The sequence below is a fragment of the Rhinopithecus bieti genome, unplaced genomic scaffold, assembly GCF_001698545.2.
Source record: "Rhinopithecus bieti isolate Rb0 unplaced genomic scaffold, ASM169854v2 scaffold_15774, whole genome shotgun sequence".
In the NCBI taxonomy this organism is placed as follows: Eukaryota; Metazoa; Chordata; class Mammalia; order Primates; family Cercopithecidae; genus Rhinopithecus; species Rhinopithecus bieti.
Window position 1 is genome coordinate 81,016 of NW_016808219.1, and position 16,105 is coordinate 97,120.

The 16,105-nt window shown below is 42.0% G+C and overlaps 1 protein-coding gene across 1 annotated transcript in view; it reads left to right on the forward strand.

The window, feature by feature from the left end:
- Positions 1–15,158, forward strand: part of LOC108538099 (laforin) — a 65,524-nt gene extending 50,366 nt beyond the window's left edge. The window contains exons 3-4 of the mRNA XM_017885947.1: positions 4,947–5,188; positions 12,767–15,158. Coding sequence (XP_017741436.1) covers positions 4,947–5,188; positions 12,767–13,044 — 520 coding nt within the window. The 3' untranslated portion in view covers positions 13,045–15,158. The remainder of the gene's footprint in view (positions 1–4,946; positions 5,189–12,766) is intronic.
- The last annotated feature ends 947 nt before the right edge of the window (positions 15,159–16,105 follow it).

Consider the following 16,105-nt stretch of genomic DNA (forward strand, 5'->3'; position numbering starts at 1 on the left):
ACTGGGTACGTAATTCCTCCTTTAGCTCTGAGAAGTTTGATGGACTGAAGCCTTCTTCTCTCATCTCGTCAAAGTCATTCTTCATCCAGCTTTGATCCGTTGCTGGCGATGAGCTGCGTTCCTTTGCAGGGGGAGATGCGCTCTTATTTTTTGAATTTCCAGCTTTTCTGCCCTGCTTTTTCCCCATCTTTGTGGTTTTATCTGCCTCTGGTCTTTGATGATGGTGATGTACTGATGGGGTTTTGGTGTGGGTGTCCTTCCTGTTTGATAGTTTTCCTTCTAACAGTCAGGACCCTCATCTGTAGGTCTGTTGGAGATTGCTTGAGGTCCACTCTAGACCCTGTTTGCCTGGGTATCAGCAGCAGAAGCTGCAGAAGATATAATATTGCTGAACAGTGAGTGTACCTGTCTGATTCTTACTTTGAAAGCTTCCTCTCAGGGGTGTACTCCACTGTGTGAGGTGTGTGGTGTCGGTCTGCCCCTCGTGGGGGATGTCTCCCAGTTAGACTACTCAGGGGTCAGAGACCCACTTCCGCAGGCAGTCTCAGATCTCAACCTCCGTGTTGGGAGATCCACTGCTCTCTTCAAAGCTGTCAGAGTCGTTTGCGTCTGCAGAGGTTTCTGCTGCTTTGTTGTTGTTGTTGTTGTTGTTGTTGATTAGCTGTGCCCTGTCCCCAGAGGTGGAGTCTACAGAGACAGGGAGGGCTCCTTGAGCTGCTGTGAGCTCCACCCAGTTGGAGCTTCCCAGCGGCTTTGTTTACCTACTTAATCCTCAGCAATGGCGGGTGCCCCTCCCCCAGCCTCACTGCTGCCTTGCAGTTAGATCGCAGACTGCTGTGCTACCAATGAGGGAGGCTCTGTGGGAGGCTCTGTGGGCGGGCATGGGACCCTCCCAGCCAGGGGTGGGATATAATCTCCTGGTGTCCCCGTTTGCTAAGACCCTTGGTAGAGCGCAGTATTGGGGTGGGAGTTACCCGATTTTCCAGGTGTTGTGTGTCTCAGTTCCCCTGGCTAGGAAAAGAGATTCCCTTCCCCTTGTGCTTCCCAGGTGAGGTGATGCCTCCCCCTGCTTCAGCTCTCGCTGGTCGGGCTGCAGCAGCTGACCAGCACTTATTGTCTGGCACTCCCTAGTGCGATGAAGCCAGTACCTCAGTTGAAAATGCAGAATTCACCTTTCTTCTGTGTCGCTCGCGCTGGGAGCTGGAGACTGGAGCTCTTCCTTTCCTTGGTCTTTTGTGCTTTCTAATTCAATATACAAGGGATTGATTTTAAACAAGTCCTTTCAAAATCACTAAGTAGAAAAGAATTAAATATGGCATTTTAACATTTCAAAGAATGCTCAGCATTGGAAACAACGTTAACAAACCAATAGTCTATTTTCAAGGCACATTTTGTTTAAATCTGTATCAAGGTAACCAAGTCGTAGCCTGATTATTTGCCTCAATCTTTGTGCTGCCTCATAATTGACTTTAAGGAAACAAAGGGTGCTACTTGCCTTATTTGCAATTATAATCTGTTGATATGACAACTAAATCAAGTTTCAGGGCTATATTTGCTCAAAAACAAGAAGGCCAAACTCTCTTGGACTCAGTCTTATGAAGTTGTGAGTTTGAGAAACTGCTCTTACATTAAGTGATTCTCCATTAAGGTTCATTCTCTGAGAGTCACGTAAGAGGACCCAGGACTATACCACGTTTCTTAAAACTAGATACCCCAGAACTCCAGTACCAAATCATTAGATCAAGAAGGGGCCCACATATTTCAGTCATTTTAGTCGGGGTCTAGTGATCTTTTCCCCCATGTGGGAGGTGCTCAGGTGATAGACGGAAGGACATCAGTGAAGGAAGGAAAACGGATAGTATTGTGTAAAGAGAGCATTTGGGAACTACCATCAAATGCTAATTGTATTTGCAAGAATTCCAAACATCAGGATGAATGGGGGAAAAGATCTATTATGTGCTTTAAGGACCTCTGGTGTATGGATATTTGAAAAGAATCTGGATGATTGAATGAATCTATTTTAAGATGTTTAGACTTTTGGAAAACAAACTGAAGTAGGATGCACATGAAGGGCACTTTAGCTGTCTGATTAAGCAGAAGCCATTGATGTGTTTGTTTCTAACAGGCCTAGTCTCTGTCTGTGCATCCCATATAAGATTCAGTACAAATCACTTTATAACTTTACTTTTCTATCTTTCAATATAGTGTTTGTTTTCAGAGTTTATCTTTAGTTATCTGTCTCTTAGGTTTAGAACATCCTGTTTTAAAATATCAGAAATTATTTCATACTCATTTCTTAAATATGGACTCTGACTTCCACCATATCTGGATGTATATTTTAAGGGCTTATTTACATCAGAAATGTTATGTGTGAAATATATGTGTTAAGCTACCAGTTTTGGGCCTGTGTATCTTTGACTTGTTCTGAGTTTCCCTATCACCTTAAAAATATTTGAAGGCCAGGGCTGAAGGAGATGTTAGAATACCACCTCTTTTAGCAACACCATGTGACTCTATAGACTGACTGGTTTGGGGATATGCTGACTCTGATTTCTTATATTGCAGGCTCAAATGTCCTAATTTACCCTTTGTGTATCTCTATGAACTATTCTGGAGACTTTATGTAACCTTGTGTGAAAAATCAGTCTGCCATTTTGTTGTGGCATTTACTGACTAGCTAAATTCTAACTAGTGCCCACTCATAGAGTGCAATATTCCAGAAAATGCTGAGTGCTATTTGGATTTTAGCTTGCTTGTCAAGAATATTCTCTTTAATATTTTACCAGTCCTCTTTAAAATTTTGCCAGTAAAAAAAAAAATACTCATTACTATCTTATAATAATTCCTATATCTTGGTTATATAATGGAAGTGTCCGCTTCCCTCTTTTCCAGCTTAGGAGCTTTAGTGTGGTCAGTTCAACCCCAAAGTATACATATGGGAGCCCAGCACTATCATCTCACTAGGCATCCAGCAGGTCGCTGGGTAAGGGATCTTTAAAAGATCTGGAAGGAGGGATGGGACATCTAGATAGAGGCAGGTCTCACTCAGCAGCCAGAGGGAAGGGGCAATCACCAAGTGGGTGTGAAGTTTCCCCCTGAATACTCAGCTCTCCACGTCCTGGTGAAACACGGCTCTTGGGCACCCTGTGAGTATCCTTGCTCAAGGTCTTTCTGTCAGTCCACTGGGTCCAGTGGAGTATCTAAGAATTATCTGGGGCCAGGGATAAGATGAAGGCCCTGGATTTCATGTCCGTCTTTCCATCACCATTAGGTCTTTTGCAATTTCTAACTTTTCTTTTATCATTTTTTCCCATAATAATCCTCGATAAGGATTTCCACAAGGAAATTCCTAATAACCCTTTAGACAAGAACACAAGCAGGAAAAAAACAGTTTATCCTCTTCTGTAGGGGAAGCAGGGCTCAGGCTTTAGACAGATAGTGCCAGATCTTCTGAAATAATTGTCATTGATTATGGGTCATGACCACATTAGAGGATTAGTAATTGGCTTCTCCTGTTAACATCAACAATGACAGCAACCACCAAAAGGAAAAAAGCAATAAACAAACAAAAAAAAAAACTAGCTTTCATACAAAAAATAGGGCATTTTCTATTTTGCAGCATTCAAATGAATATAGGAAACAATGAAAAATTAACTGAATAATCTTTACAATGCAATGCAAAGTAAATTACAAAAATAAGTAAATCACTGTAGCTAGACATAAAATCCACTTGCATTTACTGTGCATCCACTGGTTTCAGTCCAATTCAGATGTATTATTTAATTGTATTTATTCCTTACAAGATTTTTATTTGTTATTTTTAGACCCATTCTAAAGATGAGCACACCAACAGGTTAGAGCTGATAAATAACTTGGCCCAACATCAGACAATTATTACTAAATATGTTAACAAAATCTTTTATTTTTATTTATTTATTTATTTAATTTGAGACAATCTTGCTTTGTCACCCAGGCTGGAGTGCAGTGGTGTGATCTCGGCTCACTGCAACCTCCACCTTCCGGGTTCAAGCTATTCTCCTGCCTCAGCCTTCCGAGTAGCTGGGATTACAGGTGCCCACCACCACGCCCAGCTAATTTTTGTATTTTTAGTTGAATCGGCCAGGCTGGTCTCAAACTCCTAACCTCAGGTGATCCACCTGCCTTGGCCTCCCAAAGTGCTGGGATTACAGGCGTGAGCCACTGCATCCGGCTGGATAAACATATTTTATTTTATTTTTTTCTCCTTGAATTCTTGTCTAAAGGGTTATTAAAATTTTCTGAGTTTTAACTTTTCATTTCATTATTTTTTTCTATAATAAACCTCAATGAGAATTTCCAAAAGGAAATTATGTTGCTATTTCTCTTTCTTACCTTGTAGCATTAGATGAAACCTATAGAACAATGCTAGGTACTAATGGAATGAATGTTGATTCTGATTTTATTTAAAAGAAATCTGTTGTTTGTTAGCTTCTGCTCTGTAGCGTATTTTGAAAGTCTCATACTATTTGAAATTTTTATGTAGACTTTTAAACCAGAATGCCTGCTGAAATTTGTTTTTCAGAATTTATTTATATAATTACAGGAATTTTCACCTTTAATTTGTTAGTATTTGAAGTCTGTTGATGATTTTTATCATGTGGAGCCATATATGCATTCATGGAATAAGTACATCTTGGTAGACTTATTTTAATATATTGCTTGATTTGGTTTGCAGATGTCCATTTCCTGGTGTTCTAGTTAATTGGATTACTTGCTTTCCCCAAAGCAACATCACCAGTACTTTTTCTTTCAATAATAACATTGGTGCTTATATTCTAAAATATCTAGCTTTTCCTGTGCCAGACTTAAAGGTTAGTTATATTTTAATACTACATATTTTTATGCAGCTCCTTAAACGTCAAATCAGAACAATACTAGTAATAGTTGACTCCATATGTTCTCATTAGAATCCTACCAAATATCTGGCTGGGTAGCTGCCCTCGTCAAGTGGAACATGTAACCATCAAACTGAAGCATGAATTGGGGATTACAGCTGTAATGAATTTCCAGACTGAATGGGATATTGTGCAGAATTCCTCAGGCTGTAACCGCTACCCAGAGCCCATGACTCCAGACACTATGATTAAACTATATAGGGAAGAAGGTTTGGCCTACATCTGGATGCCAACACCGGATATGAGCACCGAAGGTAAGGATCAGAACTGTTCTGCCTCCTTGCTGTGTTTCAGAGAAACCCTTGCTTGCTGTCTGTCTGTCTGTCTATCTATCATCTATAATTTAATATCTTAAAAATGAATGGTAGAAATAGAATAAATATAAGATTTTAGATTTAATATATATAGTACATATGTTTTGACACTGTGGCTAAGATACTGTTTAATGTGGCTTCTTTGTTTATTCATTCAACACATATTTATTGGTATGTACTGGGTATGCAGCATTATGCTGGTAGCTAGGAATACAGCAGTAAAGAAAGACAGGCACAACTTCTGCCCCCACGGAGCGCATTGTCCTATAGGGATGACAAATGTTATAAAAGTTTAAAACTATGATGAATTTTTTTGTTAGAAAAATACATAGGTATTGCTATGAGATTATGTACAGGTAATCAGGCCAAGGAAGGGGGATCAAAGAGGGTTTTCTTGGAAAGTAGTGTTTGGGCTAATATCTGAGGTTGTCCGAAGGAAGAGTAAGTGGAGACAGTGTCCCAGGCAGAAGCAGCAGCTTAGAAGAATCCTTGTGGCAGGAGACAGCACAGAGCATTGCAAAAACTGAAAGACCAATGTGGCTTCGATCACAAAATGAGGAAAGATGAGCCTGCAGGATTTGAGGGACGAAAAGGACTTTAGACGCTATAGGAAGAAGCAGTTGTGCAGTAATACGAGTTCAACACTAATTACAGCACAGAGAGGAACGGGTAAGAAAGGAGTGAGGACCCTGCTGGAGGAGGGTTGTGCATGGGAAGAGCACATTCTGGGGAGCGACAAAGGGAGGCTGCATGAATGCCATGGCACTTGAGGTGGGCATGGCTTTGATAGGTAGATGTGGAGGGAGAAAGGGCATGCTAGGGGGAAGCAGCAGCACAGGCGATGGCACAGAAACATGGAATTTTAGAGGAATGATACGGATTTTAGCCCGGTTGTAGAATAGGGTACTTGTCGAAAAGGAATGGAGATAACTACAGTCGGCAGAGGAGAGAACCAAGTTACACCGATAGTATCAAGCAGCTGTCAGCAGGGGGCAGCAGAGAGCTTTGGAAATGGGAGAGGCTAAGGAGTTTTGTGACCTCCTCTACTGGGTAAAGGACAGTGATATCCAGCTTAGAGACATTTCTACCTTTAGCCCTCTTCCCCCAAATGTGTATTATGTACAAAACACTCTCCTAAGCAATTTACAAGAATTAGCTTATTTAATTCTCATAAGACTCCAGGCAGATATTGTAGCTGCCTGCTTTTTGCAGACGAAGAGGCTGAGGTATGAAAAGTTATTGCCCATGTCATAGAACTAAAAGAGGCCCATTCTGAACTTCAAGGCGGGCAGTCGGACCCAAAACATTGCTCCAGACAGCAGCTTTACCAGCTTTGAAGCTTCTCCCTGCATTCTTACACAAACGCTTCAGGTGGGTTCTTCAGACCCATGCAATTTCAACCCCTTATGTTCACGATCATCTGGAGTTAGGCAGAGCCTACAAATTGCAAGGGAAGTAGCTTGTCTCCCCAAGAGTGAATGGTCTGCAAGACAGAAGGCCATGAGGACCACAGGAAACCTACATTCCTGGGCCTTGCCCACCTCAGGCCTTTATGGATCTCAGGTGGTCCTCCTGGCCAGGCTGGGCCCCTTTGATGGTCTGTGTCTGAGCTGAATTATCCTTGGGGATGGGTATTTTTGTTCCTGAAGAGAGCACTGATGACAGTCTGGTTATTCCTCTTGGTAACCTGATGTAAGGAACCATGATTTAGCTGTAAGAGCTCTGCCCTTCTTCAATGAAGAAAAAAAGAAAAACTTCATTTGCAAAGATGCACATTGGTTGAATCTAGGTGATATTCACCTTGTCCAGCTGGTTTTCCTGGTTTCAAAACAGAGAAGATAGTTAGGATTTGTAGAACTGTAGCTTCCAGAATGCATTTTGATGTTAGCGTCTCTGAATCTGATTTGACAGCATCGTTATCCCATTGGAGAATGATGTGAGATGAGGCTGGGAGAAGTTGGGCTGCCAAGTGTGCCACGTATCCCCTGCCATCCCATCCCAACCCACACACTGATTACTTGAAGGCTCTGCTGACAAATCGGTAATTTGCTTGATAGTATGGGACTCTGTGGAAGCCTGAGGGAAAACTAGATCCCCAAGGACCCATTGTCATTATATTCACACCTTTTTTTGCGGTCAGTGGGTCAACAGGTCACAGAAGCAGAGCTTCTTTCAGTCTCTGACAGTGCTGTGGCATTTGAGCTGCAAAATGCAAGCTTCCACTTTAGATAAAGGCCCAGCTGTAAGACAGACTAATGGATTTCTTTGGCTTGGCTTAACCTAGGGGGGTAATGCAAGGGTTAACAACCACTTTTGAGTGGGAGGGGAACTTTTTATCAATAGACCAATCTCTGTGGCTCACAGTATTAGCCCAATGAACACATAGATTTATCAGCTGAATATTTTTAGAACCCTAGAGAAAAACCCACTTGGAAGTGTTTTGAATTGCAGCATAATGCTGTCAGTTGAAGTCTGAGAAAGAAGACAGTTTGTTAGGCTTGACTGTCACTGCTGGTTGTCACAGACCTGTTACAATCAATCGTGTGATCAATCCTTACTCTTGTGCACTTTGTCGTATATGGAAGGGTGGTGTAGATTTCTCTCTTTTTTTAATCTTTTATAAACATTTTGGTTTGTGTCTTTCACCTAGGGAATGAAAATCTGCCAAATCTCACACTCACCTGAACAAAACAAAATGAAACAGATCTCATTAAAATTTTCTTTGCATAGAAAGTATTCAGGTTGTGTTTTGACCTTTGTCACTGCAGTGCTATTTATAACAAATGTCTACCCTTGCCTCCCAAATGAGTTCATAGGCTTCATGAAGTCCTCAGCTACCCCTCTGTTGTCAAAGTCTGACTTCTTTTCCCTTGCTCAACACACTGAATTCAGCTCTCCCATTGCACAGAAATGCTAACCTTGGAGCCAAGACACCTGGGCGTAAGACTTGTCACCACTGGGTAGCTGGGAGGATATCAGCAGGCTAGTTCATGCATTAAGAAAATGAAGATAGTATTTTCCACCTTCCAGGGCTATAACAGTAGAATAAGATAATTGATAAGAAAGGGCTTTGAAAATCACAATGTTGGAACTATAGGATTAGTTCCAAGTCTTTAAGTTTCTACCAAAGGATGTTATAGATAACGTGGATCCTATCTATATTACACTTCAAAGATGGAAAAAAGATATGCCCCCCAAATAATATATTCATCATGTATCTGCTCCTGAAGTAAGAAAGGAAAGTGTGTGTGTGTGTGTGTGTGTGTGTGTGTGTGTGTGTGTGTGTGTGAGAGAGAGAGAGAGAGAGAGAGAGAGAGAGAGAGAGAGAGAGAGAGAGAAAGGCTGAAAGCTGTGGATTTCTTTCAGGATCAACCTTAGATAAAGCTTATCTTTAGGGCCTTTTGACCCTCTCTTTTATCTCAGGCTCTAATGCCTTAGGCTACTTGACTTACCTGCCCAAATGCTCTACCTCTCCCTCCCTCACAACCTTGGCTGTCTCAGTAGTGCTTTCAGAAAGCTTTTAATCAGTCCAGAGTCAGATTAGCCTGGAGCAGGTGTGAACTACAAGTTAGGTTAGAAGTGCTTAGTAGTGTCTCAGATCAAATAGGTTTTTATTGCTGTTTTTCTAATCTTGTGTTTATTCATGGACTTAATGAGTGTGTATGGAGCATCTATTGAGAACTAGGGCCTGTATTAAATTACAGAGTCAGAAACATAGAGGGTAGAATGTCTTGTTTGATCTGCAAAGGGTTTACAGTTTTCAACTCAGTTATCAACGTTTAAAGTTTGGAATATTTTACATTAAAAGAACTGGATTTCTGTCTTGAGGTTTTATTGTTTTTAAGAATGGCAACATCAAATTAAATTCTATGTGGAACCTATCTATAGCTGCTCTGGTTGACACTGGCTCTGCTGAGCTGGGCACATCAAGATGACCCTCCTGGGAACCCTCTTTCTATTCCTTGGTGGGTCACATATTAGGTTAGACTTCCTAGAATGGGTTTCAAGCAGAGAGAGATGGTCCTCTTGAGAGGGCTCCTCTAGGGTGGGACAGAGGTGTCCTCCAGGGAGGACATTATTCTCACCCAAGGTAAGACCACCAGCATGGGCTGGTAAGTGAGTGCAGAGGGACTGACTGAGAATCCAGATTGACAAGATGGGGGCCAACAAGTACCATTAACCAGGTGGATTAGGGAAGGACCACAGTACAGTGGTTAAGACCTGCGGCTTCAGAGTCACACTGGCTGAGTTTAAGTGGCCACTTAGGGAATAACCTTGGGCAAATGTCTGTACTCAATTTATTAATATATAAATTGAAGATCACAATAGTGCTGACCCCCTAGTTGTTAAGAGGTGGTTGTAAATGAGCTAGCGCGTGTAAAATGTTAATGACAGTGCTGGGAAGGTAGAAAGGGCTCAATAAATGTTATCTTCCATCAACCAAAGAGGGTGATTTGCAGTCACAAGAGATCAAAATAAACCAGGCCTCCAGCTGTGGCCAGGCTGAGATGAGTGGGCACCCTGGACCGCCTACTTCTCTGGTACCCTTCTTTTTTAGATGGAGCCTCACTCTCTCCCCCAGGCTGGTGTGCAGTGCACGATCTTAGCTGACTGCAACCTCCCCCTCCCTGGTTCAAGCAATTCCCCTGCCTCAGCCTGCCGAGCAGCTGGATTACAGGCATATACCACAACTCCTGGCTATTTTTTTTTTTTTTAATTTTAGTAGAAACAGAGTTTCACCGTGTTGGCCAGACTGCTCTTGAACTCCTGACCTCAGGCAATCCGCCCACCTTGGCCTCCCAAAGTGCTGGAATTACAGGCATGAGCCACCATGCTCGGCCTCTGATACCCTTCTTATTTATTTATTTATTCTCTATGTTTATTAAATATTTGTTCATCCTTCAGTGCAATGATTGAGTGATTCTGGGAGAAGATCACTCATGGCTGTGCCCGATCCTGAAATCTGTGTGAAGCTGGGAGCCTTGGGAGATTCTGCATGTTTGCTGACATGTACCTTTCAGGAGTATGTGCCTGAGAGCACAGAACCTCAAACTAACACGTCACTTTTTAACGTCTAAACTGTGTACATACCTCTTGAAGAATCTTTTACAGATAAAATGAAAAGGGAAATGTATTGCATCATTTGCACTATTTGGTGCAGACCCACCCTAGGAAAACCTCTGGCCAGAGAACAGGTCTGGCGAAGGGATCTTGACTGGCACCAGGGAAGATCTTGTTTGCAAGCCAGTTACACTGATGCTGTATGCGCTGAGTGCGAGGGGCTGGGACTCTGAGTCCAGCAACTCCTTCTGCTGATGACCACTGTGGGCTATTCACATACTGGGCATCTGAGGAAAGCCTGAACCTATGTTAAATGATTCTTCTTTGTTTCTGCCAAGGCATGTAGTATCTAGAGAGACAACCACAGCAGGGAGCTTGTCATGTAATGCTAACTGCGGCAGGAGCAGGAAGAACCCATGCTTCCAGCTTGAGCAGCAGAGTTCTCCTCCCACCCAGCTTTCCCGGGAGTGAACCTCTCATACCCTCAGCAGAATAGAAGCCCCGCAGTGGAGCAGGCCTCTCCCTTCTCAGCAGGGCTGATCCATCATACATCGGAGGTTTTGCTCCTCTGATCCCCCAGCGCAAATGGTGGATCTGCCATGCAGTGCTCTCCCTGAGACATGCTGAGACATCTCACTGTCACACACGATGCTCTCACCATCCTGTTGCATCTCCAGTGATATTTTAATACCTCTAGGAGGGCACCATGAGTAACTGAGTGGCAGGCCCACCTCACTGTCATCTCAGAGTGTCCTGGAATCAGGTGTGGAGGTTTAGATGAGCTAAAGTTCATGGTTCAGTTTGGACTGTGAGGAACCAGATATACATAGAAGCTGGTAACTCTCTAATACAAATGTCTTTGGGGACCAGGCAGGGAACAACAATGTATGGCAACAGGCGAGAGAGGAATGGAGCTCAAGAAACCGAACCCGTGTCCTTCCTGCCTGAAGGCATTCCAGGTACATTCTAAACTGCTGTGTGGAGCGTGCAGTGTTAGATCTCTTCACTAGAGGGTTAACCGAGCTCCAGCAACAAGATAAGAATATTATCCTGGTTTCCATGTGAACTCTGCCCCTTCTCAGATCTTGATGAGCCTGAAGCTGAGGTAGATGCCTGGCTGGATGGAATGGCCAGTGAAAGGCCTTCAAGCCACATTGTGGTCCTTGGTAAACTCTGTCCTTCTCAGGTGCTGATGCCTCGTCTCAGTGTGTTGTGTTGGCTCCTTCAGGGGCACTTGTATTTCACCAAAGGACATCTAAAAAGGGAAATATAAACTTAGGGGAGTTGCTGTCATGGAAGAATTCTAGGCCTCACGGCAGATCCCCAGGTGAAATCTTTTGAGGGACGGTTGTTCCCATCTCTTTGGTCATCCAATAAGGATGGCAATGTGAAGGCCACACAGAGCTCTTGTATGTGACCATCGGAGTATCCTTTGGGGCCACTGTGTTCCTGTAGATAGAGAGTGCCAAGTCACGAGCATGGAGCTGTAACCCAGGACACTCTCATTTCCCTCTTCCTTTCCCTTTGAAATAATTTACATTGACCACCCTCTGAAAAAAAAAAAAAAAAAAAAAAAAAATAAAACAACTTACAAAATATCTCTGTACTGAGAACCTGTGAGCAGGAGAAATTTCAGGCATCCAGGAGCTCAAAGAAGTGACTGTGGTACGCCTCTCTGTCCCATGGGATGAGAGAGTAGAGCAGAGTCTACCAGGCCTCAGCAGGGCATAGCATGTCCTCTCCTGGCACGATGAGAAGACATTTGAATAATCTAATAATCAAAATGGTAACCTTGAAATGGTAATAGCTATAAACCCCAAATTATGTAATTATATAATTTCCTGAAAACATAGAAATTAAATCAGTTTTAGCATTCATCGTATCTTGAGGGAATACATGAACAATTGGTTATCCCATCTGTATCGAATAATGTTAGCCATTCCATCAAACAAATGAAAATGAGCATATGTTGAATGAACAGATTGATTCCTTTAACTATTATGGGCCACTTCTGTGTTTTACATTTAGCTGGAAGATACTTTTGGATTCACTGTAATTCAGGTGGCCAGACCTGACAACTTTTTTTTTTCTTTTTAAATCCTCTAAAATTCTGACCAATCTCTGCAAACTTTTGATATGAAAGTGCATTCTGATGACAGGTGATAGGTCACTTTTCTTTGGAGGGATATTTGCATGGATGGCGAAGTCACCCAAAGGAGCAGCAATACCCAGGGAAGGATTAGAGAGGGCCTCTCCCTCTGGAATACTCTTTCCACTTTACTATTATGAGGTTGTAAAATGGTCTCACCTTTTCCTTCACAATGCAGGAAGAAAGCAAAGTCTCTTATCCCTGCCTGGCCCTGTGAAGCCCTGTGATTTCAGTCTGTGGAGGAGATCTCAGTGGCGGTATCTGGTGGTTTAGTTATTCACATGTGTGCTGTGCTTTCCCCACCGCAGGTCGAGTGCAGATGCTGCCCCAGGCAGTGTGCCTGCTGCATGCGCTGCTGGAGAAGGGACACATCGTGTATGTGCACTGCAATGCTGGGGTGGGCCGCTCCACCGTGGCTGTCTGCGGCTGGCTCCAGTATGTGATGGGCTGGAATCTGAGGAAAGTGCAGTATTTCCTCATGGCCAAGAGGCCAGCTGTCTACATTGATGAAGAGGCTTTGGCCCGTGCACAAGAAGATTTTTTCCAGAAATTTGGGAAGGTTCGTTCTTCTGTGTGTAGTCTGTAGCTGGTCAGCCTGCTTCTGCCCCCTCCTGATTTCCCTTAGGAGCCTGGGGTGATGTTGGTAAAATGACCTAGAAACAAGGATTCTACCTAAACTGAAAGGACTGTGTGACTTCCCCCAAGCCAACCACTTTCATCTGGGATGACTTTCGATTATGCTTTGTTTTGGGGCTGTATTTTTGAAATACTCTACAAGAAAGCTGTGACTCACACTTGAGAAGAGGCACGAAGCAGTTAGGCTGTACATCAGACAGAAGGGTAATGCTTGCAGTTCCTGCTGCCTGCGGGCAGATGAGGCCTTTGCTTTACAGCACTGCATGTGTTGCACGATGGATCCATGACAGCACTTTCCTGTTGCACTGAAACTCTTGGCCATGCAGAGGAAAAGATATGGAGCTATGTGGATTTCATCACTAGTGTGTGTGCGTGAGCTGGTCAGTTGTCAAAGGAGGAAATAAGGTTAGAAGCCTGAACCGTTATGAAAGAAGAGCTCACTGTGGTCAAAAAATGATGGCTTTCAGGACTTGATTTTTATCCTGCCTCACAGTTGTTAAAGTCTGTTCCAAAACATCACCTTCCTTCTCTACCCAACAACCCTGTGTAACAACCAAAGTAGAATTATCTCTCATTTGTTGTTGTTGTTGTTGTTGTTTCCCTCAAAACTGCCAAACAAAGCAAAAAATACCCTTGTTTTTTATAGTTGTGATATCAAGAAGTTAAATTGATGCTTAATGAGCATAGGTAGCTAGCCCAAGGTCTCATGACCAGTCAAGGGCAAGCTAGAGTTAATAGTCTATTTGACTCAGTGCTGTTTTCAACACAACTTATTTTCCCAGCACCACGTAGTAGTGCATTCAGTTTTGTCTTTCTCAGGGTATGGTCAATATGCCTGCAGGAGTTTCCATAGCGAGACACGGAATAGTGTTCTGATCAGTTGCCAAAGAATCTGGGAAAGTAGTTGTATTTTGTGCAAGCTAATTTAAAAACATGATGGGCTGTTTTAAGACCAGAGTGGAAGTTCATGAGAGGACCTATACTACTGAAAGAGCCCAAACGACCAAATCCATGGATAATTGCTTCACAGCCTTGGCCATCCTGGCTCAGCCCTCAATTTAGTATAATATGCAGTTCCTGTGCCTCCAGACTATGCAGCTCATCACCCTAGGTTCTACAGAAAATACAGAGATGAACAACGTTGCCTTCAAAAGTGTGCTGCCTAGAAACAGACCTGCATTCAACAACTTCAATGCAGGATTGGACCATGAATGATATGCTAGAATAAAAAAAAAGAGACGTGTTTTTTTCAATTGAGAGCCTCTAAGTGCAAGGTGATTTATAATCATATCCAGTTTAATCTTCACAATATCCAATGAAGAAGGTCTTATTATCTCCATGATAAAGATGGGGAAACTAAGGCTCAGAGGGGTTAAATCAACTGTCTGTTGTCCCACAATGAATAAATAGATGCAGTGAGATATAAAGCTAGATTTGATTCAAAGCCCTTACTTTCCTAATTAAACTATGATGCGCATTTATTTTTCTGCACCTTCCTTTCTTCCACAAACACATATTGATAGATGCAAGAGACTCTTATTTAGAAGGTGCAGGGGACAAGAAGGATACAAGGTAAGTTTCAGTGGAGCTCAGAGGACAGGGAGATATAACTGTGGCACTTAGGGGAGATGACATTTGCTTTGGGCAGAGGCAGCTGGCCAGGACGCATTTCTCATATAATTTTACGAAGTTAAATTTATAAGCTAGCATTAAGTAAAGTGAAGTCCAGCTCCCTTGCTAAAAATAACTAGAGGTAATAATTGGTATTCAAGTAACTCATTTACAGTGATAGTGTGTCGTGAAAATTTAATCTTAAAAATGAAATTTTAAACTATGTGTGTGTGTGAATTTCTTTAATGTCTAATCTAGCTTCGTAATGTCCATGATACAAAGATCTTTTCTCAGGTGAATTTTCCCTTTGTTCCTTCTGCTCTGATAGACAAAATCATTTTAGGACTATTAAAGAATGTTTTGGAATAAATCATCTTTTCCTCAATGAATGGGATGTCTAATGTATTTCAAAATCACCCAAAACTTTTGGTAAATAAAAACATTTAAAGAGACCTTTCTGTACAGGATTTTAAAATGTTATCAGCTTAGTCTGAAATCTAGGACAAATTGTGTTTCCTTATTTGTAAAGGGGCAATCCACTGAGCTAAATTCTTTATTTTTTCTTGTCACCCTTCCTCTTTCAATTAACTGATCAAAATTGGCTGTTACATGACAAAGGAAGTCAGAGGTGAGGGACCACAGAGAAGTGAGCATGAAAACTTAGAGTGTGTCTGAGAAAATCAAAGCAGATATTATGCCAGTAGCTGCTTGTCACTGGTGTTTAACAAAACTTTTCAATCACAGATTTCACAAAGGTAATCATAAGATTTCATTCATGGTGAAGGAATGTCCAAATGAGGTTGTTTTCTTTCAGACTTGAAACATTATCCCTCTATCATTCTGCTTGACAGCATTAGGAAAAAATCTAAAATACAACACAAAACACTCTCTTTTGACCATCATTAAGGTGTGGTAAAAACCACTTGACTTGGTGTAAGAAATAATGATGAAAAATGTGGTTAAGACTTTGGAAATGATAAGAAAGTAATGAAAGGAGAGATCTGAAAGTGAGTTAGGAAATAGGAAATGAAATGGAACTTGCCACACATGAAAAATCACAGAAGAGCTAAACGCAGAATCAGTTGGATCAGAAGTTAAAGCTGAAAGTATCTTTAGAAATAATCTCATGTAATGCCTTTATTTTACAGAGGAGCAAACAGACCCAGAGACATCAAATGACTTTTTCCTATTGCAAAGAGTTGTAACTAGGACCAAAGGTGAAGGAAAAGTCAGGAAGAAAGGTTCAGAGATTTATTGTGATATTGAGACATCATAGGATAATTAATGAGAATGAGAGCAGACAGTATTGTTAGTGGGTAAGAAGTGGTGCAAGGATTGATAAAAATTGGAGTAAGAGGAAGAAAAATGGTTAAAATGAGAAAAGTAAAGAACAGTGTCTC